Source organism: Taurulus bubalis, assembly GCF_910589615.1.
Source record: "Taurulus bubalis genome assembly, chromosome: 15".
Taxonomy (NCBI): Eukaryota; Metazoa; Chordata; class Actinopteri; order Perciformes; family Cottidae; genus Taurulus; species Taurulus bubalis.
In genome coordinates, this window is record NC_136603.1 from 11,881,034 (window position 1) to 11,905,833 (window position 24,800).

The following is a 24,800-nucleotide window of genomic DNA, read 5'->3' on the forward strand; positions in this document are numbered from 1 at the left end:
TATGTACATATACTGTATATACTGTACTTTAACATGTTAATATGTGTATTAGACACTTATTTAAAAAGTTATGATTTTTTTTATTTAATTGATGAAGCTCAAATATGAAGTATGTTGCATATGTATATGAAAGTATGTATTGTATCGTTTAACACTTTGGTATTTATGTAAGTGTTCTGTTTGTTGATTTTAATATTTGGCTTGTACTGTAACTCAACCAAAATTGTTGGGTGTGTTAGCGAGTTGGGAAATGATTTGCCTCCGTTGGAGATTTACAGTCTGTTAGAAGCCTTTACTTAGAAAAGTTTTTTTACTTATTAATCCTTGGTCATTTTTCTTATCTTAAACAGGAAGTGGACCAGATACATAGTGTACATTACATTTAGTTGTTTCTGCCACACAAGTGGTTAATAAATATTGATACATGTACAGAGAGGTAATCTTAATATGTTAGAGGCCCATGTTTACTGTCACCTAATGATACTGTATGATACTGTATTTCTCATGAGGTGTTGTATAAAACTTTCAATAAAAGTCAACAATGGTAAATGCCTTGTGTCACACTAAACTGTGATCTGTCCCACTATGAATATGATTCTTACAACTGCAGCTGATTGAAATGTATGTATTTACATTTGATAAAACCAGAATAAGGGTTGGACTTAATAAGGTGACCCAAAACAAAGCCCTGGTCAGAATTTGAGTGTGGATTTGGTATCTCGTCTCGGGGGCTTAGGCGGCGTGATCACAGACAGGACCTCTTTGGCATACTGGCTGTGGTGCAGACCGGCCTCCCGCAGAGCCTGCTCAACCCGCACTCTTGGGTCAGACACAATCTGCAAAACAGATCCACAAAATCCACAATAAATAACACATATCCAGCTGTTTCATACTAAATCTGTGTTACCTTTGTCTGTTTTTATGGTTTAACACTTGAAATCAGATTAATCACTAATCCTTCACAGTTTGGTATTAGAGGAGAAGATTTGCTCGAGTGAGAATCATTAGTCACTGCTTGGGTTACACAATAAGCAAATTCTAACCATGATGACATAACCACACAGACACACAGCACACTGACTGACCGGCTGGCCTTGAGGTCAAGCCTATGTATACAAGTCTTTGACATAAGGTAAAACATTGATTGACCAGCCAACCAGATTGCATAATTGTCCTGCACTGCATGGGGTCACTGGTCAGTTTCACCTCAGATGAAAATAAACATTATATAAATGGTGGAATATTCAAGGAAATTTGGGGGAAGTTCATACTTTGTAGGAGCTAGGGGCAAAGGGCCGTGCAGCTGGAGAGCTTTTGTATAGATCAAACAAAAGCGAAAGGTTATAGGAGGGTGGATGTTATAATGCATCACCTGTGTGTCGGTGTACGTGTTGACGCTATAGAGAGGCCTTTGGAGCTCAAACTCCTTTCCATTCAAGTGTCGACCCCTCCAAGCCTCTGTATCTGCCATCATCCTCTCTGGGTCGGCCTCCGCCACCACCCTAACCTTAGATAAGGAGGAGAAAAAAAACATTTCACATAGTGATCATTTTCTTTTTATTTACCGCCATAGGGTGGCAGTGATGCCTCAACTTGGATAAAGATGAGTCCAAGTCCTCCCTTTGGGTCATTTCAACTGAGGAAACTAGAGTGGTTGAAAGGGTTAAGCTTATTTAAAAAGGCGTACCTGGTTTCTGAGAACTTCCAGGCGATTCCGTTTCTCTTCTTCTTCTCTCAGCCACTCAAGCTCCTGCGCTTCTCTCTCCTCCCTTCGCTGCTGCAACATATCTGCCCGAAACAGGACCCTAGAGGGAGCACAGAGGGTGTGGACATTAGACCCGAACAGCTCCTCTCCTCCTCTGCCACGACCGACATTACCTATCGCTCCTGACACAGCAGGCCTCCGGGCGGTGGAGGGTTTTATGGAGCTGCCAGAGAGCAGCTCCTTTCCCATCGTCTGTTTTTATCTGTTCCTCAGCCCCACCATGGTTGCGGTTCTCATTCCTGCCAAGTTCATTCTCACAGCCAAAGTCAAAATCGTTATTTGGTCTTAATGCCAGTCTATGTGAGTGCCTGCAGAGAAATGCTAAGCAAATTGCACCCAACATGGTGTCTTAAACTATAATGCAGATTTTCTCTGCTCCCTCTGGGCGAAAGTTTCAAGTGTAACGACAGGAGGTGCAGCTTATTAAAGGGGTTATAGGTCAAAACCCACATTCTTATTATTTATTATAATCATCAGATACATACTGTACATTACATTTTATCTCTGCATTTAACCCATCCTCAGAAATATAGGAGCAGTGGGCTGCTATAAATAATAATACATTGTATTTAAAATAACGCTTTAAAAAGGTACTCAAGGCACGTTACATGGTAAAGACAAACAATAGAGGCAATAAAATAAAAAAAATGGCAGTGAAAGAAAGAAAAACTAGTATCAAAAGCAGATTTAAATAAATAATATAAAATAATAATAAATAAAGCACCCAGAAGCCACCTGGAGTAGGAACTGCCATCCTTGTGGCCGCTCTAGCATTGAGCCACCCATCTGTGACATAGCAGAGTGTCGTGGGGAAAATTGGAACATAGCTGTTCCATAAAGAAGAGTAAAGTAAGCTTGATATTGGAAGTGTATATGAAGTTGTAGAATATTTGTGATTGCAACAGGTAATAATGTTTTCTTAGGGTTCTGGATTGTATTTTAGTCTTTTCACATCTCTTTGAAAACTCAATGTCCCAAGGTGCAACACTCACCTTTCTTTATCTCGCCTTGCCTGTTCTTCCATGACACTCCTAAGATTAGCGAGTCTCTCTTGATCCCTGGCCTCCAGTGTCTGCCTCCTCTTCTGCTGCTGTAAATAAAACTGCCTGACCTGGGGGGGAAAAACAACAATTTAAAAGAATAACAACAAAAAGTTAACAACAGCCGCCAGAATAGAAGCCACAGTCCCACTAATTTGACTCCCCCAGAACTCTTAAGATCATCATGTCCTATTGATCGTGACAAAGCAGGAATCAGATAAGTTGAAATAGAAAGAATCAGATGATATTTCAATGCCTGGCAGACTATTGTGCTAAATTATATGGAATCCAATGCAGCCTAAATGCTCTCATTAATCAGAGTGTCTCAGGTTGCCCATGCTGTCCAAGCAGAACCCTGAGGAGCGAGTTGATTAAACACATGCACACACACTTGTGGAGTTGTTGTACCTGTGAGGACAACAACTCAATTAAATTATCAAAATACCCAGATAATTCTAACAATGTATGCTTTTAATTTGATCTCCATGTGTGCCTGTAAATAAAAACCTTCAATGTAGCAACAAATGGGAGGCAACTTGAAGCTCGTCTCATTTTTTTTTTTAATCTCTACAGAGCTCCAGATGTCCCAAAAGAGGACATGTTTTATTTATCTAATGCAAACAAGTTATGCAAAAGTTTGGAACAGCTACATAGCATTTCCAGTGGTTCTATAAAATAGAAAACTTTCAGTGCTGTTTTCAGGTCAAGTTCCGTTTTCCGTACACTCACCAAAAAGGTTTTAGCATGAGCCGACGTGCCACATTTATATGTATATAAATTAATTTGGTGCTTTTCAGCGCTATCCAGCTGAGCCAATATGACTCTTTATAAGAATAAACATCCATCTAAAGCTAACTCATATATATCTACTGTCCAATCAAATATACAGCAGATTGTGCTAAGGACTGCTGAGGATAGCTGCATGATTAAGAAGCATGCAAATTCATAATTAATTATCTTGTTATGTTTTCCATAATATAATCTAGGTAAACAAGGTAATACAATGTGCACACAACATATGAATGTTGTGTATACAGGATAAAAAATACCACCTTTACTGTACCATTTATGGAGACTTTCTTTTCACCATTTGTACATGTGTTTTTACAAATATTGTGAAATCATGCAAGCATACATACATTTTGATATTAAGGAACTGATGCATTCAGTGTGATGGGTGTGATGGTGTTTACTTTCTCTTTGTGCTGTGATCTGACAGCGGCCTCCTTCTCCTGCTCCCTCTTCAGCCTCGCCTCTTCCTCCTCTTGTTGTCTAGAAGCTATAGCTGCCTCTAGTTTTGCCACCTCCTCCTGCTGGGCCCGCCACTGCTGCAGCTACAACGACACATGCAAATACACACCAGGGAGAAACAAAAAGCAGGTAATCGTCCGTTAACAGCTGTCTTGAAATAATCACTCACAGGATCACCACCAGCTGAGCCCCACTGCCATGATGCCAACGTGTGGCATGAACTGAAGTAGAGGTGTCAAAACTTCCTTTCACCCTTGTTAGATCACCTCAGGATACATCACAGCACTGAATTATAAAAGAAACCCCTTGCTTTAAAGCCCGAAAACAAATAGAACATATTATAGTGTTACTGCTGATTTTGTCCTCTTCCGGAAATTCAGGAAAGATATCATACATAGTTAAAAAAAAGGCAAACAAAACGGTCACCTATGCCCATCCGACTTTGAAGCTTTGAGGCTTTAAAATATGGTAATCACCATACATGGAGTTACATTGTCTTGACAGAAAATTTGCAAATATTTCTTTTCTAAAATTGTGTTCGTGCTTCAATGCTTGCAGAGAAAGCAATCTTAAATCTCACCCTGCCAGACATCTGGAAACAGACGGTCTAAACTTATCACACATGCACATATTCAGTCCAACATTTGATGGCGGGTGAGTGACAGGTTCGTTATGCAGCAGCCTCTCTGCGGCGCGCTGGGTATTAGAGTGTTGCATTCCAATCGGGCAGACAGAGTCACAGATCTATCAGTGGAAAGCTTAGGAATTCCCAAAGGAATGAACTGCAAATTAACATGGTCTCACACACATTAGCACAAGTGGTACCATTAAGTCAATCATACTTGATGTCCGCCTGAGAAAAAGCAGCAGCTGTGTGTTTGAGATGGGACTTTAAAACAATCTAGCCTCTAATCTACCTCCGTCTGACAGTGTTAGAACTGGAGCGGCAACAAGCCTCTTGTTTAGAAATCAGACATTTAGGGCTATATTTTCTGAAACTGGGTTAAAAATGCAATTTCGTGACCGGAAGAGCAATCCAAAGTAGTGACAGAGTAACTAGTGACAGAGTAACTCTTTTTCCAGTAGCCTTGCACTTTGTCCATTTGTCCTGCTGCCTTTTCCTTTGTACTGTGTGTTGATGTAATTTTCACCTGTTGGTGTTAGCGTTGATTTCAACATTTTGAATAATATAATCTTGCGAATTCGAAAGGCCACAGTAATGACTAAAATAACTACTATTGGATAGCAAAACACCACACCTGTGAAAAAATAAATAGAAAAACTACTATACTGCCTAGTATAATTATTTAGTGCCCATTGTGGGTATCTTAACTTAAAATTATTTCTGATTGTATAAAACAAACCATAACAAAGTGAGACATAAGCAATGTCTACATTCTGATCCATGAGTTTTGCTTTATGTATCGCAAATACTGCACAGCTCTGGGATGTTTTCCATATAATGCATAAAAAGGGTTTAAACTCATTTTAAACTATCCCTAATTTGATGTGTCCTGTTGGCCTCTATGGGCTCGAACACAGAAGCTGAACACCTGCACTAGCAGCCCTGGTTCGAGTCCACCTGGGGGCATTTGTTGCATGTTATTCCTCGTATTTCTCTCCTTCTTTCCCTCTGAAAATGAAATTAAAGAAACTGGCCTTTTAGAAAAAAAGAAAAACAGAAGAACTAGCGCACATAATTAAACCATCCATCAAACTCCAGCCTGGCCCCGATAAAAGAGATACCTGTTTGATGTTTGGAACATTGAGAGATGAGGTGTGTAAACAACCTGCTGGGTATGGAAAGCATATTTTTTGAGACATACAGAGTAAAAAACAAATATTTGTCACATGACCGATAACACTATCTTTGTCATAAAGCAAGCATCTAAAGTTCAATTGCACTGGTCACTCAAGGTCACAGAAGAATCTGAAGTGTATCTTTATAGCATAGATCCACAAACACAGAAAGAGCCACATTGGTTGAATGCATTTGGTCTGTCTTTCTTGTTTAGACAGAGATGAAAAGGCATTTTAGGCAGCACAAAGAAAAGAAAATGGTCATTATGTACAGTCTACAGTAATTTGTCACCGGAATCTCATTTTCTGTGAATTCAAAGAGAAATGGGACACCACCTTTTTCATGGCAGCACAAAAAACGACTCCAGAGATGTCAGAATAACGAAAAAGAATGATAGCCTTTTTATCTGCAGACGGCAGCCTGCTCAAAGCCTTTCTTAATATAACTGTACAGTTATCGTGATGTCTTCTGTTAAGGGGTGTTCAGCAGCTTGTATTGAAACTCACCATTGCAGGTCATTTAATGACAAACATTAAATACATAACAGATAAATTCAACAGATTGGGTATCAACTCATGCTAATTTAGCACCAAATATCTTTGCCTTGAATCATAGCAGCAAACTGGAGACAACGTGTGTTCTATATCTATATGAACAGCACCACTCCTTCTTGTGTGGTACCACTACCGCGTGACACATGAGATATACCGAATCTTTAAAAAAGGGACAAGAACTAATGTCCACGAAAAGATGAGAAAAATGAGACGATGTAATTATCTTTGTATTACCACAGCGGGCACAATAAGAATGTTTCTGAGGGCTGTCACAGGTACATGATTTTGCAAAGTAAAATTATACACATTCAAGCAATTGACTTCTCAAAGTTGTCAGCTGAAACTCTGTGGCCCACGCATTGTCTCAACCACTGAGACTCTACCTTCCCCTTCCAACACCAGAGAATGAAGAGTTGTACTTGCTAGTCAATAACACTCAGTGACAGCCGGGCATCTGCTAACGCACAGCGCCCAGATAACAGATTGATTACTGCAGGAAGGGAACACAGATCATCCAGTTGCACAAGTTTGGAATCTCCTGCTACAAAAGCTTGATTCGTCACAGTTCGATGTGAGAGAGAAGACTTTACTCTGTATTTTTTTAATGGTCAAATAGATGTTATATTGTATGTACATGGGGAACAAAACAATGGTTCAACCAGACTAATCATTTAAATGGCAGGAAGCGACAAAGATACAGTACCTCTTAGCAACAGTTGAATAAGAATAGAAGAAAAGTCATTGTTATTGTGATTTAGCACACAACGATGCCTATAACAAGATGAAACTAACAGGTGTGTCTAACAAAGGGTATTTTGGGGGGAAACAGTATTATTCCGTGGCATGCAACACTGTAGGACATCAACTAAACAGATGCATTTAATGATTCTTCTTTTGGGGCAAAAACTCAAATATGAATACAATACTTGGTATCTAAATCATACCATTTATTATCTATGTTCAAATAGCAATTATTGAAGGAAAAAAGAAAAACATTGATATAATAAGTGATTTCCAACTTTTGAACTGCAGTATACCATAATATTTAACAGTGTTGTTTATATTGTAAAGTACTTTGGAGAACAGGAAATGAAAAAATAATTGAAAGAAAAGCTTGTTTTCTTTCAATTATTGTGTTGCTTGTCATGCTGGGCTGCTCGTCCTTTTCCCACCTGAGCATGTTGCAACAATCTGTCATTCCTCAAGCTCTATTTACTAATGTGAAAAACACAATCGCTCATCAAAGAGGCCGGTTGGTAAGATGTGTGTAGGAGGCTAAATGAAAGCAAAGACAGAAAAGGGCTTGTATGAAAAGTAACAGCAATAACAATGACAGCAGCCAGAACACTACAGAACAGCTAAGGATTGGAGAGGAATAATCTTTCTTTCAGTGATAAATATATGTATTTAATGCATGCAATGTTACTACTTATCTTCATCATCCATTTCATTGTACTTTCATTTAATTGTACTAGGTATATCACACCTGCAGCTGCTGAACCACTGCCTTTTTGATCAGTAGTGTCGTCCGTGTCGAGACGCATGAATCCAGCCGGCAATCTTTGCATGGCCAATCTATGGTTCTCAGGAAGAAGCTGTTGTCTGGGTGACAGCATTGCCCTTTCCAAAACTGAAGGGTACAAGCTCACTCAGAAATCAATTACCCTGGATTTCCTCCCACTGCATTTTGCTCAGTAGAGAGCTGGCAGCACATGCCATGCTCCCAAAGACGAGGTCAGACGAACCAGACCGGCACTGACCAGACCGGCACTGACCAGAAATATACTTTCATCTGAACCCCAGGGCTCTCAAGTTTTTAAGACAGGTAAGAGTGACATATTCTCCTCCTCCTCCTTCTCCCCTCGCAATTTACTACTTTAACAAGTAATACCACAGCAGTCCTTTATCTACTTTCTGTTTCAAAAATCTAGTAAGACAACAGCCCCTTCCCCACTCCCTACCCCCATACTCCTGGTACCCTTGCTTAGACCATACCCATCTTTGAACTCTGCCTTCATTTTAGTTTCTACTTCACACTTGTAAAGTTTCACACTTGTAAAGTTTCGTGAAGTCAATGTCTTGCACTGTGGTGATGCTATCGCAGTGACAAAGTCTGTCCTCAGAAAGACAGAAATAATAACACCTGTGGTATTCCTGACACAGTAGGTGTCTCCAGGACCACATTTTGCCATGATGATACACACAGACTCACAAGGTGAAAACAATACCAGCGTTGCGGTTGCAGCACAACAATACTTTACATTAATCTATTTTTTACCGTTTGTCCATTACTTTCAGCTGACTATTTTGACTGTTTTCCATTTTCATCCAGTAATGTTATCTGGCGATTTCAAATGAATATCCGTTACTTTTAAGTTTTATTTAACTAAATCAATTGTCCGTCAAACACTTTTAGCCATGCCACTTTTACCCATTACTTACTAATAGCTATCAATTTCAAACGTTTTTTTCAGTCCAATGTCGATGGGCAAGAGACTTTACCCCAAATTGCTTCCGAAGGCTGTGCCTATGGTGTTTGACTGGGTGGGTATGGTTAGTTTGTCCTGATTGGCAGGTGAGAGCTTGCATGGCAGCCCCTGCCATCGGTGTATACATGGGTGTGAATGGGTGTAAGTGGGTGAATGACGTGTCGTGTTAAATTGCTCGAGTCGGATGACTAGAAAGGCGCAATACAAGTACAAGTCCATCCACCATTACTTTAAACTCTTCCAGCTCTGATTATATGCCAACTAGTGTTTACAAGCTGTAACAGGTGGTGTTAATGTGCTGCAAGTGACTCAGGTGACCAATGTGTAATCCTATTTGGTTGTGTATTATCCTTTACACAGGTATATGGATAAATTGTTCAATCAAATAAACGTTCTGTTTGTTTAGTTACGGATTAATTGCTTTTAAATAATGGGAGCATGACATGAAATATGAATGTTGCTACATTTAGAAAGGGCCTGCCAGCTGCATTGCTCCAGTCATACCACATTATACAGCACACACAATAAAATAAGGGTCATATTTTTACTGTAGCAAGGGAGTTGATCTTAAAGGGGGGAAATGACTCACAGGAGAGTCGTTAGAGTTGCTTAGGTCGGAGGGAACAGCTGCAGAAAACAAAGTGTTAAAGAAGCAGATACCACAGGAGGAGAATATAGTCTCGCCGCTGTGCTACTGTGCCGGGATGATAAAAGGCAGCGGAAAAAAGAGATTGGATGCAAACAGGCGTCCATCTGAGCCTCCACACAAACTCAAATATGTGCACATGCACTGCATAAAAAAAAACATGGAGGTAAAAAAAAATCATGGGAATGAAAATGTCTGGGTGGTTTTATTTTTCTTATTGCTTCACAGCGCTATGAAAACAAAACTCAGAAATGTGTTTACAGTAGTCAGAGGCATGTAGTTTATGTTCTGCTTCAGATTTACCCAAACTGAAAGTCAAAGGCCCCCGCTGTTTTCAGAAATACAGAAAAAAGGAGTTTGCATGTTACCGTCTTGAATATTACATCCTTTTAAAAACACAATTTTATTATGCCGCAGTCGTTGCAGCTGTATTTCAGGTAGCTCATTCTGACAGAACTGAATGTGAAGTGCCCTTCACTTACACCAGTAGCAAATGCCAGAGCACAGTAAAGGATAACGTGAACACAGTCCATTTACATGTAATAATCAGCTACATAATAAAGTCAAAGTGAAAGAATCTGCAAGCTGTTGCTTGTTAGAAACTGTAGGAGTACATGAATTCCAGAAGTCAATGGCGAAAAAAAAAAGATTTAAGTAGATTTTCGCCGTGGAAAATACTCCACATTTAATATTTTTTATGGTAACAGGGAAATAAGTAAAGAGCCCCTAAAGTAAGTAGAGCAATGCCAGAGATTGCACATACTTGAGCATCTTTTTCAACCTTTGTTTTAGGTTTAGTGAGATACATTTTCAAAAGGTGTCAGTTGTGCTGCAATAAATCAGAGTGTTGTTGGCTTTATTTTAAGTGTTTGTTGTTGCACATTGACACGCAGCTTATGAACCGAAGAGATAGTTTTTAATGGTGTGTTCCCATTGTCCCAACACAGGGGCCTCGGAATAATCCCTACAGTATAGGCTTGTTGGATTGTTAGTTCATAACATACCTGATTTTACCTCCCATGAATGTCTATGATGCAAATATGTATATTGTTTTTAAACTATAACTTTGGCTGGCATTTCCACAGATCAGTGTTACACATCAGTTGTCCACAAGAGACATCTGGGGACATTTGGGGTTAAAAAACACTTAAAAAAGAGAGCGTAGTAATGAATTCAAAGGAGTTGAGCACAAGCAAACTCCACAGGTTGGAAGGAAGCAAACATATGAAGGAAGCAAACCAAGGAAGGAAGCAAACCTAGGACCTTGTTCCTGTAAACAGTGCAACATATTGAACCAGCATTCTGCTCCCGGTTTGGGGACATATCCTGTTATTTGTCAAAACTAGGCTTATTGGAGACGACCCACACCAACCCTCGCTCAGGACATCAGCCTCTTCTTATCTAATCAGCCATAGGACATCAGCATCTATTTATTTGTTTAACTGGCAGGCAAAGCAAATTCTATTTGCGCGGCACTGCATCAACAACACACAGATTTGTTCACATGAGTAACTTGTTTGTTGTGTAAATGTGAACTAGCACCCCTCAGAGACAGCAACATCATGTTTGCAAGACCATCCTTATTAGCTTGTTTGCATTCACAGTTTATCCCAAGTGGCAGCTAAAACGAGAGATGCTGTCAAGCAGCCTGGAGTAATATGCAGCCTCGTCAGCAGATATACTGTACACAAGAAGGCAGTCAGACACTATTGCCTGTCTGCTCCCTGCCAACTATCACATCCACACATGGGAAAGGATGTTTAATATATACGGGTCCACTCCATCAGTCAATGAGAGTGAGTGTGCCTTAAAAATAAGAAGTAGATCACAGAGAGCTCATCTTGGATTAACTGCAGAGAAGACTATCAAAATTACCCATCCACTCCCTACACCTACGCTTCCATCCCACATGTAATATACATGTGGGATGGAAGCTTCGAAGTGTAGCATAAGTGCTGATATAAAAAGATCTGTCTCATGAAGTTAGAAATGTTCCTAAACTTTGACAGCCCCTGGTGTGAAGGTATACAAGACGCTAACCTTCTCTCTGAGATGTGAGCAGATGTCCTGCTGGTGCTGGTGGCCTCTGTGGCACTCCAGCTCCTCCTGGTGGGCATGCCTCGCCTCCTGCAGGGTGAACAGGGCTCTGGCCAGCAGCTCTTCCTGGTCTCGCTGACATTGCTGGGTCACCACTCTCAGCTGTGCCTGGGTGAAGCGCAGCCAGTCCCACACACGTTCGTGCTCCACCTGAAAGACCAACATGACACGGAGAAGGCAGTGGTTTCACATGGGATGAGCTCAAGTGTATTATTTTTTCTTAGAGGCATTGAACAAAAAACATCACCAACATCACCTAGAACAAAAACAAAAAGGATATGAAGAGCACAGTGCACGAGAAGGACTGCTGCCCAAAGGACAACACTGCTGTATTATTCATAGTGATGGTCACAATTGATGACACACAAACAGAAATCAACACACACCACTCCGTGATATACCGTCTACAATAATGGCAGTAGGACCATGGGGGAAAACTCTGTGTCAGATCAGGATCTGCTAGTGTATAAAATGGCCCCTCTCTCCTGGCTGTGAAATGTCCTGAAGGAAAACAGTTCCTTTCTGTGTGAGGGCTGCCTGTAGCTATTCATCATTGTGTCAGCACTCACAGTGGCTGCATCACTTGGCTGCTTCATTGGAACAGAGGGAATGATATTCATCTACGGGCTAATAGCGGCTAACTGACGGTGGGAAGGCATTAGACGGCTGAGTAGTTTTATGGAAAATGAGTGAGCTGACAGAACTGCCAACGGAACAGAAGTGCCAGAGGCAGTCAAGCAAATCCTGTTTATTAATGCACAACTTTAGAACTTGAGGAAGATCCACCCTTTGTTCTTCACTTTCTTGTGTCCTCTCCTTCACTACCCTTCCTTGTGTTGTTGCGAGTGGGCAAGAACACAGTATGTGTTCATGCCTGCAATCCGTGTTGGCACATACGCATGCATGCACCTTAGCCACACATTAGATGTATGTGGAACCATCCGCCGCACTGTGACTGCAGTGCACACTTAAAGTGGAACGACATCTAGTTAAACTGCTGCATCCACATTCCCTCTGCAGAGTGCGGTCTCCTCGAGGACTGAGCCACACAAAGAAGAAAATAGCACTGGCTGCCCAGACACAGTCAGAAAAGGTAAGAGGTATGAGTTATTTCCACTTTTACTATTAAAAGGCCTACTTGATATTAGAGACCATCAAGGAGTATATCATAATAGACAAAAAAAGAACCCCATCCAGCAGAGGGAGATGTCCACTTTAAGCTATAGGTGGACCACCTGACAGTAAAACTGAGAAACTAGTTAAACTTTAGGGCAGCACAAAGAACACAGAAAATGTCCACATGCTTCTACATACAGTATAAAGAGGCTTTTTGCTGAGACAGTGATATACACTGGGATTGCAGCTGCAAGTTTCATATAAGAAAACTGCAATAAGAAAATATTGTGTTGGATGTCTTGGGATCAAGAGAGAAAAGGAAGTAAATGTCACTAATTCTCTAAACCCTATGCTTCTCCTCTATATTCATTTGGATACACAATAAAGGTTCTCTCTCAAACTGTTCTTCTCAATCTCACCCCACAACAAAATGTAAAAGATTATGGGAGCCGATTTATCACCAATGCTCCTAAATGTTTACACAGGACGAAGGCTTTAACTGTGGTTTTATGTTACACCGGCTATCTCACTAAAAACAGAGCTGCTATATATTGCATTCAAATTTAATGAAGACTGACAGAAGCAACAGTAAATAATGTTATCATTCTGAAAGGATTGAACGCAGACGGAACTAAATGGCATGAGAGGAAAATATTGAGGCTCAAGCCGGAGAATGCTTCAACGCTCTTAGGTGAAAAAGCAGCATAAGAACGGCTCACAGCTAAGACATTGACTTCATCGAAACATTTTTGCAATTACCGTGCTAACTATAGAATTGCCAATCGACCCATATGTCTGCAAGAGCAATGGGAATGAGTTTCCCCACAACGAATGCGGAGGATATATGTGCACAAAACAGACTACTACTACTGCAGACATTATTCTTTTTTCATTTTATAAAAAGAGAAATAAAAGTGCAGTCAGAAGAACACACTTTAACTAGAGGACCATCCTTTGAGCATACTGGATACCAATGTCATCGCTGTTCACCCAGCTGGAACTAATATGAGGTGTAGGCGAGGGAGGGAGGAGAGCGCGGCTGGCGGTTGTCATGACGATGCAAGGTGGCGGCATTAACTAGTTGTCCACAGTGGGTGACATGGCACATCCTGCAGCGTTTTGAGTGGCTCATTGTCCAGGCTTATCGGTGTCCCTCTGCTCAGCTCCGGCTACTGAGCGACATTGATCAGGGAGTCTTGGACTCACACTGCAGGGAGGGATGCTTCAGACTGGGAGGGAGTTACATTTTTAGATGGGTGTGAGTGGAGATGCATCAATATACAGTGTGTGCATGTGTGTTCCCATCCATCGAGGGGGGCATATATACTGTGTATGTGTGTTTTTATGTGCAGCGATGTTATGGGGAAGAAGAAAAAAGAAAAAACAGGATAAATACACGTAACCTCTAAATGCTCAGCGGTCAGCAGATCTTCGATTTTTGTATTTCAGCAGCTTCAAGGTGTTAATGTAAGTAAGTTAGTGTGAACAGGACTCTCCTGGAAAAAAAGAGCATTTCCCTCAGCGACACTTACCCAGATAAACATTTTTTTTATTTAATGATCAAATAATCGCCCCAATACATAGGAGGCCCTTAAACAAAATTTTGCTTGAAATATACCTTGAATAATAATGGATTATCAAAATTGTTCATAAATTTAATTAAAAAAGTATATCAAGAACTATCAGTATTTTTCTATGTGTGTGTATGTATGTATGTATGTATGTATGTATGTATGTATGTATGTATGTATGTATGTATGTATGTATGTATGTGTGTGTGCGCTCTACGGTGTTTTTTTTCCAAAGTACTAACCAGCTCTTGTCTAGTTTTCTCCGGGAAGACTCTTTGCACCATGTCCATGTAGAGGGCCCTGTGGTTGGGGATGTCATGAGTGTACTGTGACAAAGTGAACTGGAAGCGTTGGTGGTCATCTGCACACCAGCCACAGAACCTGAAAGCGATTCCAACCCAGACAACATATGTACAGTACATATAGAAAAATAAATAATACATTGACATATAGGCTCCGTTTCAAGTTGCATACTTTTATTTTTTAGCACATACCGATTTGCCATGCAGTATGGATACAATTGGGACATACTACTTTGATTAAACACTGCGCCTTTAACTTTGACCCACTTGCTCACATATCCGAGTGTATTGTATGTGATATCTGTCAGTGAGTTGTCATCATGCTGTCAACTGTCTGTCTCTCTCGGCGGCTCAGTCGATGTGACGTATCTTAAAAGTCACATCTTCCACTGCGCAGATGATTGTGGGCTTGCTTACTGCAAAAAAAACGCGACCAAATGCAGTAGGACATCCTGGTGTTTTTGGTATACTACATTTGACATATTATGTACCGGGACATACAACATTTTATTGGTAATATGGGTATTGTAACACTTCACTTCACTTAATTTCCAAAGGATACATATTGATAAACTGCATACTACTCAAAGAAGCTAACAGGGCTATAGAGCGACCATATGGTATATGGTATAAAATCAACCTCCTGGTGAGAAAGACTTGTCATGTCCATCAGCTTGTATCCGGGGAGTAAAGTGACTGTGCCTCTATGTGTGGTTGATGTCCTGCTGAGTTTTATTATTTCATCTTGATCTGCCCAGCTACACTAGACTTCTGCCTACACATGTATCAACATTGGATGGCTGAAAATCATTAATAGCAGCAAAAAGCACGACAATTTTCTTGTTCAATCAATGTGTAAGCTCTGAGAATTATTAAAAGAAGCAAAGCGGAACTGCAGTCGTCCTCAGGCCTACCTGTCGGTTGTTTGCAGTTGATCTTGGAGATTCTGCAGCCTGCTCTGGTACCTTTCTGACAGCGAGTGGAAGGCCTGGATCAGGGAGTCCTTCAGCTCTGGGTAAGGGCAGTCTGAATTCAAAACCTCCTCTGGAATGCTTTCTATGTCCACCAGATTATCCAAAGTACTAGTAAGATATTTCTGCGGAGGACAATATGACCAACTTTGAGATATTTAATGAAATGTTTAGACTTTTAAATTTGTGACAGACTGTAGCAAATTCGTCTAAAGCTCAAGTGAGAGCTACACTACAGAATGGAAATTGGTCCGAAGTAGGAGATCTAGAACAGCAGTGAAGAAACTTACCTCTAAGCCAAGGCCAATGATCTCCCCCTCCAGGGCTAGGTACTCTGCTTGAAGTTTTGCAGTTATGTCATCTTGCTGTTCCTTCACAAAATGTATCTGTTGATTAAAAAATAAAACACATCAACATTAAAAAGGTATCCTAAATACAAGCTTAGAAACAAATAGAGCTGGAGAACAGTTTGATCTTAAATAAAACTGGCAAGTATGAACTGTCACTTTACGACATTTCCTTCTTTGCTGTATAGTGCAGTGCAAAGCTTATTTTTTTAAACACATTGGCCAAGCTCTAACTTAATATGCACGCAGGTGCTATGGGCCTGGATGGGATGATAAAGATGGGGACCCCTTCTGTTGATTACAAGAATATAAAGTACATCAGTAAAATAAAAGGTAAAAGTAATTGACTACTAAGTATGGCAAAAAATAGCAAATGATGGATGGATGGACAAGTGATCTTAGCTTTGTCTATAGTTGACAACCTGCACAAAATTCATGATTCATAGAAATAAACTGCAACTCTCACAGTTTCAGCTTTAACGTACTGTACTCATTTCCTTAAATGTTGGGGGGGGGCGGGGGAAACATGATTATATATGGTGTCAAAACCATTCAAAATATTTAACAACCTATGACACAGAGTACATTTTACTCTTAATGTACCTTTTAAATTCCCTTTTATAAAGTAGCGCTTAACATAGTGCCCATTTTCTTCAGACTCTGATTTTCATTTAAAACACTACGGGATGGGAGTGTAATTATGTTGCACCTGAATACGAATCTCTCTTTGATTTGTTGTGAGTCAAAACAGTTAAGTAACCCGGTGAAATAAGAAATAGGAAAAATTGATGTGAAAAGACAGGAAATAAAAAGAGAGACAAAAATGTGTGCGTGGGTGCAGGTTGGTTGTCCTATTGTGCCCCTGCAATCAGGTGTCATGGGGCTGTGGGCCAGCAAGAGAAGAGGTGGTTATGGGAAAGAAACAAGTACGTGATTCGCACAGAGGCGACAAAACGGCTGGCAGACGGTTCATTTCAAGTTTGGTCTGTCTTTAAAGACCCCTGCTTACTCCTTAATCTCACCATTCAATTCTAGAGCTTGCAAAAAGCTTCTGAGAGCCAAAAGCGACTGGGTGACTTAGGGACTGTGGATAACTAACAAACAAGAGATCTGTGGACAGTGAACACGTCTCTGAGTGCAAGCTGAGATCATTGTGTGGGGACAAGCAGGAGAGTTTAAACTTCTGTTAGATGTACTGGACAGACTGTTCGGTACCTGCAGAGAGTGAACACAGCTACGATTCAACGCTAATCCCTGGGAGTATACTGACGGTATAGAAAACTCCCAAATGGTTCATTACCAGCCACGGACAAAGTCTTCTCAAAGGTTAAACCACTTAATTTGTCAAACCAGGTGCAGCAAAAGACACTATTTTTTTCTGAGATGCATTTGTGGTAGCTTTCTACACTAAAGCTCTTGTGTCAAAGTCACTGTGGACATCCAGACATGTCAGTATTTCATATCACACAGATACCTGTTGTATTACTTGTTCCAAATTTGATTGATGGGCAGTGAGCTGCTGATGTTGAACTTCACCCAGTCTGAAGCGCAGGTCCTCCTTGAGCTGATGAACAGGTTGCACCGTGGCTATCCTGAATGCCTTCTGCTCCCTCTCTAGAAGCCGCCCTAAACCCGAACACACCCTTTAGTATAGCACCTATGAACAGCAGAGACTGATGAAGATACACTTGCTAATACAATCAACAAGATTAGTCTCGTTTACCATAATCTTGAAGTGAGAAGATGGCAGTATCTGTTCTACCATTTGGCCTGATTTGTTCTAGAAAATCCTGGATGTCATTCTCAGCTTTCTCCCTGTTCCATAAGAGAAAGAGAAGGCTGTGTTGGTTAAATACAACTGCATTAGTTCATTTCGCCAACAATTTACATAATACAACATATAACCTGCAAAGACAGCAAGATAATGTCACTTGTTATTTGCTGAGAAGAAAAAACAAAAAGAAAACTCATAATGCTGGGCACATATATTGCTAAATAGATGATTGATGTGTACACTGGTAGGCAGCATAATCCACAATTATCCATCTTCATGGAGACTGGGGGAGACTGGCATTCTGTGAAATAATGTATTGAAGTAAACATAGGAAGTATGATTAAATTGAATAGCTAAAATAAAGTATTCAGTATTTAAATACATTTATTTAACTATTTTCTACCACGGCAATAATTAGTTTTTGGAGATATGTGGGTGGCATCGGGGACACATCACAAACGCATACGATCTCAGACTCGACAGGAAGAATCTCTCCAAAACAAATTGGGAACATACTGTCTCATGATGTGGGCAGCATCCCACTAACAGGACACCGGAGAATGCTCCAGTTATTGTTTACCTCTTACTTACTGGCCCAGGGGTTGACGTGGTTGTGAATAAACAGAGTAACCATAGAGAAATACCTGCCTGTTTTACCATTTGACAAGGTGGCTTTTGAATCCCATAGTATTCTAACTAGATATATGTGTGGAGAGCTGCAAGCCGTGGCACATCTTTATGATTGGGCTCATTACTGAGGCTCACACTTGTGTACATCATTAACCTTGGGTGGCTCAGACACAGTCATTACGCAGCCAAACAAGCTGCACCCCAGAGCTAGCGCTGCCCTTCTCCCTTCACAAGGCATGACACCGCTGGGGCCCCGGCCCCACACTTCTGCCTCAGCAAGCAGCGGGAGAGTTTTTCATCCATTTGGTATACTCCTTTGCCCACACATAAATCAAACCATCCACTTCTCTGTTTCTCACCCGTTAATTCAATATCATCTCTGCAAGAAAATCATCTTAATGTTACTCCTCTCCTCTTCTGGTTTCCTCGCTGATACATTTTTCTCTTTGGGCTTACTTTTATCCCCCTCTTTACACCCTATTTTTTCATGCAGAGTCCTGTCTGGGCTCAATGGAGCTTAAGTGGAACGGCTGCATGGTGTAATAGCAGATCCAGAAAACTGCAGCAGATAATGACAGGGAGTAATAGGGGGCTCTTACTCAGCTTTCTGTTGCCTGGGGCACTCTCTGCTCCACACCTGTCTGTGCTGCCGTAGTATGGAGCTCTCCTTGGTTGCCTTGGCTGCACGACGAGTCTTCTGAACCTATAAGACAAGGTTTAATGCACAGCAGGAATAAACCAGAGAACTGGAAAAAGCACTGACTGAAAAATAAATTGCCGGAGTGTTGCTTTTAAATGCACTTTAGCCATGACATTTATTTCCTCCTACAAATAATTGACTTCATCTGGACAAACCTGAGAGTGAAGTACTTTAATGCATCAATTATCTAGACCATTTTATAACACAGGAAAATCATTAGAACTATAAAGTGAATACATAATAATGTTGCAAGGACGGTAAAATAAAAAAAAAGGTAATTTTTCGATCCTATATAGCCACGGATAGGTTCCCTTCCTCTCTGCCTATAAGGGGTATTTTTATACAGGCATTTGCCTCAGCCTTTGTTAAAATTGTGTGTTTGAGAGCCTCATGAATGTTGGTTTTCACTTGAAACAGTATCACTGTTAAAGCATGAAAGCTAAATAAACAGCGGCAAATTAAAATAATCAAGTAGAAACATGCGTGACATGCATGAGGCATGTTGTTAGTAGAGGCGGGTGAGGTCTTAATCTAATCTCATTTGTTTTCCTTTTTCATCATGAAAGAACAAGGCCCTCTATCAGAAATTTCTCCATGAAGCAAATTATTATCCTCTGTCAGTGTTTTTATACACAGTCCACTGGCTCAGATAATTGTACAAAAGAATATCTCAAATAACTAATATGCGGGTACAATCAACTTCACGTTAATAGGAAATCAAAAGGAGTAAGGGTGTTAATTTATGTTGTGACTGACTATCTGCATTCCAAGTTGCTACTGCTTGTGTTGCATTTGCCCTCAAGGTGACTCATTTTACAGTTCTAGGAATCTATAGGGTTCAATCTGAAACTAGTGCTGCTCTTAAAGAAAAAGGCTAAATTGAGGTCATCCCATGCCTCCTCCAGGCCATGTATTGTAGGTGATGTTAATTTGCATTGGCCATCTAATAAACTCCAGTGGAGTACAGAAACTATGCCTAAAGCTAAAATTACATCAGCTGATTTCTAGTCTCACTGTGACAAATAAAACTAATCTATTACCATCCAACCATATCTATTTTATATTGACTATTACGCCACACATCCACCATTTTAAAAGGGCATTACGTTTTATTTGTATACAATAGATTTGGAGAAAATCTATGCCTCTATTTCCCATATTCATATCTTTGACGATCCACATTGTAATGCATATGACACCATTTTATATCTCTTTTTTTAATCTAATCTCGTAATCCAGCCTTTGTAGATTTACGGTCAGATGTTGGTGCCTTTCAGATATTTGAGTCAATCACAACCTTGACGTTGATAAATAAAAAAAGGGGTGAGTTGAAAGTAAAAAAATATTTTTTAATAGAACTAAATGATGGAGCTCCACTAATAGTTAGAGGAACATAAAGCATTAAAACATGATTTTTTTCTGCACTTGACTGTACAGTTATTGTGTACATGCATGGCTCTCCCCTATTGTATAACAGTAGCCTACGTTTTATTCATTCATCACGTTCTTCCTTTTTCCCTGCTTGTTATAAAAGCCCAGGTGTTACTAAACACATTAATGATTGCACCATTCTATTGTTGACTCATTTACTGCTCCCTGCATGATAGGTTGTGTGATCAGACGGGTATATTGCTGTCAGACTGTTGGTTTTCACATCTATAGAAAGCGACACATTGCATTGTGGGATTGTCGCAGAAAGTAGTGCACATGCCATGGACACATTTGTCAGGAAACTATAAAAAAAAAATCTCTTACTCAGCATTCGACAAAGTGTAAATATAGTGAATTATGTAGCAAAGAAGGAGTGATTTCGCTCACAGCTCAGGACCCTAAAACTGCAGCAGCTAAATTAAATCCACCCGCAATTAATTTTATTATTTACACCTGTGCGTTTCATGTTGTGATGTGTTGAAGTGTATTCCATGGAAAGGCCTTTTGTATCTCAACGAAAAGGTGTGATGGTTTTCTTTCAGAGGATTGGTGCGTACGTGACTTTTAATTTTTTTACAATAATGCTGATAAAAAAATATCTATCCATAGGGAAAACTATGTTTTCGTAATGCTTCTGGTCCCTTTCTAGGGAGCAAAAAATGATCCTGCTTGAGATGACTCATGGTCATTTATTCCACCTCAGTCACATCACCAATGGGAGATGCTCAGAAAGCCTTTCAGCAGACAACCAAATGTGAACATAGCAGGTCTTATCTGGGTTATGCAGAGCGCTGGGTTGGAGGAAGCCACAGGCAACCATAATGATACTAAAAGGCTTCTGCCACAGTTTACCAATTAAAACACCGCAGGTCTAACAGCCTTATCTCCACTGCCCCCTAGCATCAACTTTTTGCTCTTCTCAGAGTGAGACGACTATGAACTTCAAACAATTTTATAGAAACACCGTGCAACCAAATTAATATTCATGGACCTGGCAATGCTATTGTGTATGGCAGTGATATTGCTGCTCTGTTTCATGTTGTGAGACAAACTGTAAAGCTTATGCAATGCTTTTTTTTTTTATATGGAATGAAATCCCTTTACAGTATGTGGTGTGTAAAAGAGAGGAATGAAAGGTAGAGAAAAACAGAAGGAAATTGCACTATTTACCACTATTGGAGACATGCTGTTTTATCACCTCACATTAAAATCAGGTTTTTGTCAGTTCAAGCTCTTCCTGTGGTGGGTAATGAGGACCGTTTGCTCTCGGGAAGAAAAAAAACATTTTCTATCTCTGTGTTGTTCTTCTTTGTTTCCTGTTGAATCACCTTGTCATTAAATGTAAGAAGAATGGATTTTATATTAACACTGCTGTTTTAAGCACAGGCACAATATTGATAACAATCAAAATGTACCTTTAATCCAATTAGATGAGACTCCAGGCGCTTGGCATCAACAATGGCTTGAAGTCCTTTGTATTCAGCCGGTTTGTACTTTGAGCTGCCAAGACCATATTTCATTCGCAATGTCAGTTTTTCTGCATGGATGAAAGCAAATTATGTGGCTGTATGAGGATAATTTCAATCGTTGAAAATCCCATCACTCTCTATGTCTGAAGTAAAGTATTTTTGCTGACTTCAGCCTCGAAATAAATAGAAGTAAAGACAGTTTTTTGGTAGTTTAGCTATGATTCAACGAGACAGTGAATAAATACATGGCAATGCTGCCTCTAACAAAAGCATCAAAGACTTGACACCAATTCAACTTGGGGACTAAAGGTCAAATCTGTTTAACAGATCAATGGGCAACCATGTCACAAGACAGCAATGTTTCAGACCGAGTTGATGCTGACTTACCCACATCTTCTGCTCTGTAGCTTGTAATGAACGTCTGCAGATCCATTCCACTCATCACTGCAGAGCCTTATTGCATTAGTGCCTGCAAAATAAAGACATGAATACAGAGGTTGCGCAAAACATGTTGATGAAAGACAACATTTCAAAGTCACTGGTAACTTCAGTGGGGTCACTCAAATGATTAACCGGAGACTAAAAGCCCAAAGCAAGAAAGCCTATCAAAAAAACAAACTTTGCCACCAAGCATGACATAATCAGTCGACTGGAACACATTTTAGTGTCCTCTGTGATAGTAAAGGGAAAGCCCTCCCTTTGAATACTTTACTTTTGTTTGGACAAATCAAGCAAGTAGCTTAAAACTACTCAACTAAGTTAGCTAAATCAACAGAAATGTTACTCAATTAAGTAGAACATAATCAATAATAATAATAATGATAGTAGATATCTGATAGCTACAGTCCTTTTACAACAATAATAGCACACAAACGTATACACCCAAATACAAAAGGGCAGATGTGACGGATGAGATGATGTATGATGTTGCCGTTAGTCGGTCCTGACGAATATAAATGTGACTACTAGTGTGAACGGAAACACTAGTGAGTTCAACAGAGTCTCGTAATATAAATAAATAACAACAACCACACAAGTAGCGCGTCTTTACGATGCAGGTGATACTATATTAACCCACTGAATCCCAGTTTACCTTGTGCAATCCCTCCGCTCTTGTACAGTTGACAAAAATTTGTAACCACGGAAACTATCACCTCGTCTGTTATTGGCCAACTCCGCAATGCAAACATCACATGAAACGCCCTTTTCTCTCGTCGCGACCAATCAGGAGTACGCATTGGTTTCCCACATTCCCACTGACGTCATGCACGCTCGCTCGCATTGCCTGGGACTGCTGGTGGAAGCAGGGAACAGTGAAAGGGCAGTCTTCTTCTTCCCGACTATGGAGGCGCGATTCACTCTTACACATGCATGGGACTAAACGACGGGACTTTACCGATGAAGTTACATCTTCCGATGTAGATCCTCCCCGAAGCTCAGCCAGCGGAACAACAGTCCTCCAAAGGTATTTAATTGCTCCCCCCTCCCTCCCCGCTCTTTCACTAACTGCAGAATAATTGGGGGGGACGGGGGACGTAAGGAAAAAATAAAAGCATCTGTCCGCAAGGCAGGAGGGTTTGGACTACCGCTACATACTTGAACTCAGAAAGTCTTAACCCCACTGCAAAGAACGTGTTAGTTTTTTGTGTGTGTTTGTGTGGCAGAAGGCAAACTTCTTTCGGCTTTTCCACAGCGGGAGAACATCTAATACTACGCTAATCTTGAGCTTGTGACCGAGTCATCGCCAGTAAACGGCAAACACACACCTCCGAGGGACCCTCGAGTCGTTGGGATGAAAACTTGGCTGGCTCGCGTGCAGAAACTGTTTCGGCGTTAGTTTTTCCGGTGGCCTTAAACATTCCCACTTTTCTCTGATATTGCCCTTGAAAGCGTGCCGCTAAGTGGTGGAGGGACATGCAGGTGAGCTTAAGAAAGAGTGTGGGAATCTCCGGAATGCGAGGTCGACGAGGGGCGGAGAGCCCGACTCTGCGCTCCCACAAGATAAGCTTACCTTTTACCCTCACGCTCACTCGCTACATTGAAACAAACGCCATATTTAATTACCCTAATCTGCATTTTAAGCAGGGGCGTTTCTGGTAACGTGTACCGTGACTGCGCAGAGTGTGCAGAAATAACCTACCTACTTTTAGGACAAGATGGGCTCACCTCTATTGCCCCGGAAGCTATTTAAAAAAATAAAAAGTCACATTACCTTCCCTAATGCAGCATTCTTTTAGAATGCTTAATTCGGCATGTATTCTAACTCACTCATGTTTTATAGACATATGCATTTCCATGTCCCATTTTGGTTTAAAAAGTAGGTCTTATTTGAAATGCACATTTTGTACAATCTAAAGCCTTTTGCTCAGTCTTCAACTTCTATTTCTACTATCACAGTACTTGAACTGTCACTTTAATCTCAGTTTGAGAAATGTTATTTCGAGGGGAATAGAACATTTAGTTTTATTTAATCCCCTTATTTAAATCTGGCAAAAACTGAAAAAAACCCACAAGATTCAAAGAGCATTGTGTTACCTTGGCTGGTCAAGTCCCACACCTCGCCACACGGAAGATGCTGGGAGTACAAGTCTCCTCTGTTGCTAGGCGAGTGTCGAAAAGGTTATCAGCATGTTGTCACAGTCCAAGTTTTTTTTTCAGCCAACAGTGGAAGTGCATGTGGCAAATGAGATCATATGTGAACTCTCTCTCACTCAGTCACACAAGCACGCACACACACACACACACACACACACACACACACACACACACACACACACACACACACACACACACACACACACACTAATGAGGAATCGCTAGTTTTCTCCCCTCGTGATTCACATTAC

At 40.5% G+C, this 24,800-nt stretch overlaps 1 protein-coding gene across 1 annotated transcript; it reads right to left on the reverse strand.

Annotated features, from left to right (window-relative positions):
- Positions 1–692: 692 nt before the first annotated feature.
- On the reverse strand, positions 693–22,396 carry LOC306748011 (coiled-coil domain-containing protein 148-like; the record flags this gene model as incomplete). The annotated part of the gene is made up of 14 exons (XM_079231122.1): positions 693–836; positions 1,373–1,507; positions 1,688–1,805; positions 2,758–2,876; positions 3,999–4,139; positions 11,587–11,793; positions 14,573–14,711; positions 15,547–15,728; positions 15,894–15,989; positions 17,425–17,576; positions 17,674–17,765; positions 18,954–19,057; positions 21,901–22,022; positions 22,342–22,396. The coding sequence occupies 14 exons, from the start codon at positions 22,394–22,396 to the stop codon at positions 693–695; spliced, it is 1,806 nt and encodes a 601-aa protein (XP_079087248.1).
- Between the last annotated feature and the right edge of the window lie 2,404 nt (positions 22,397–24,800).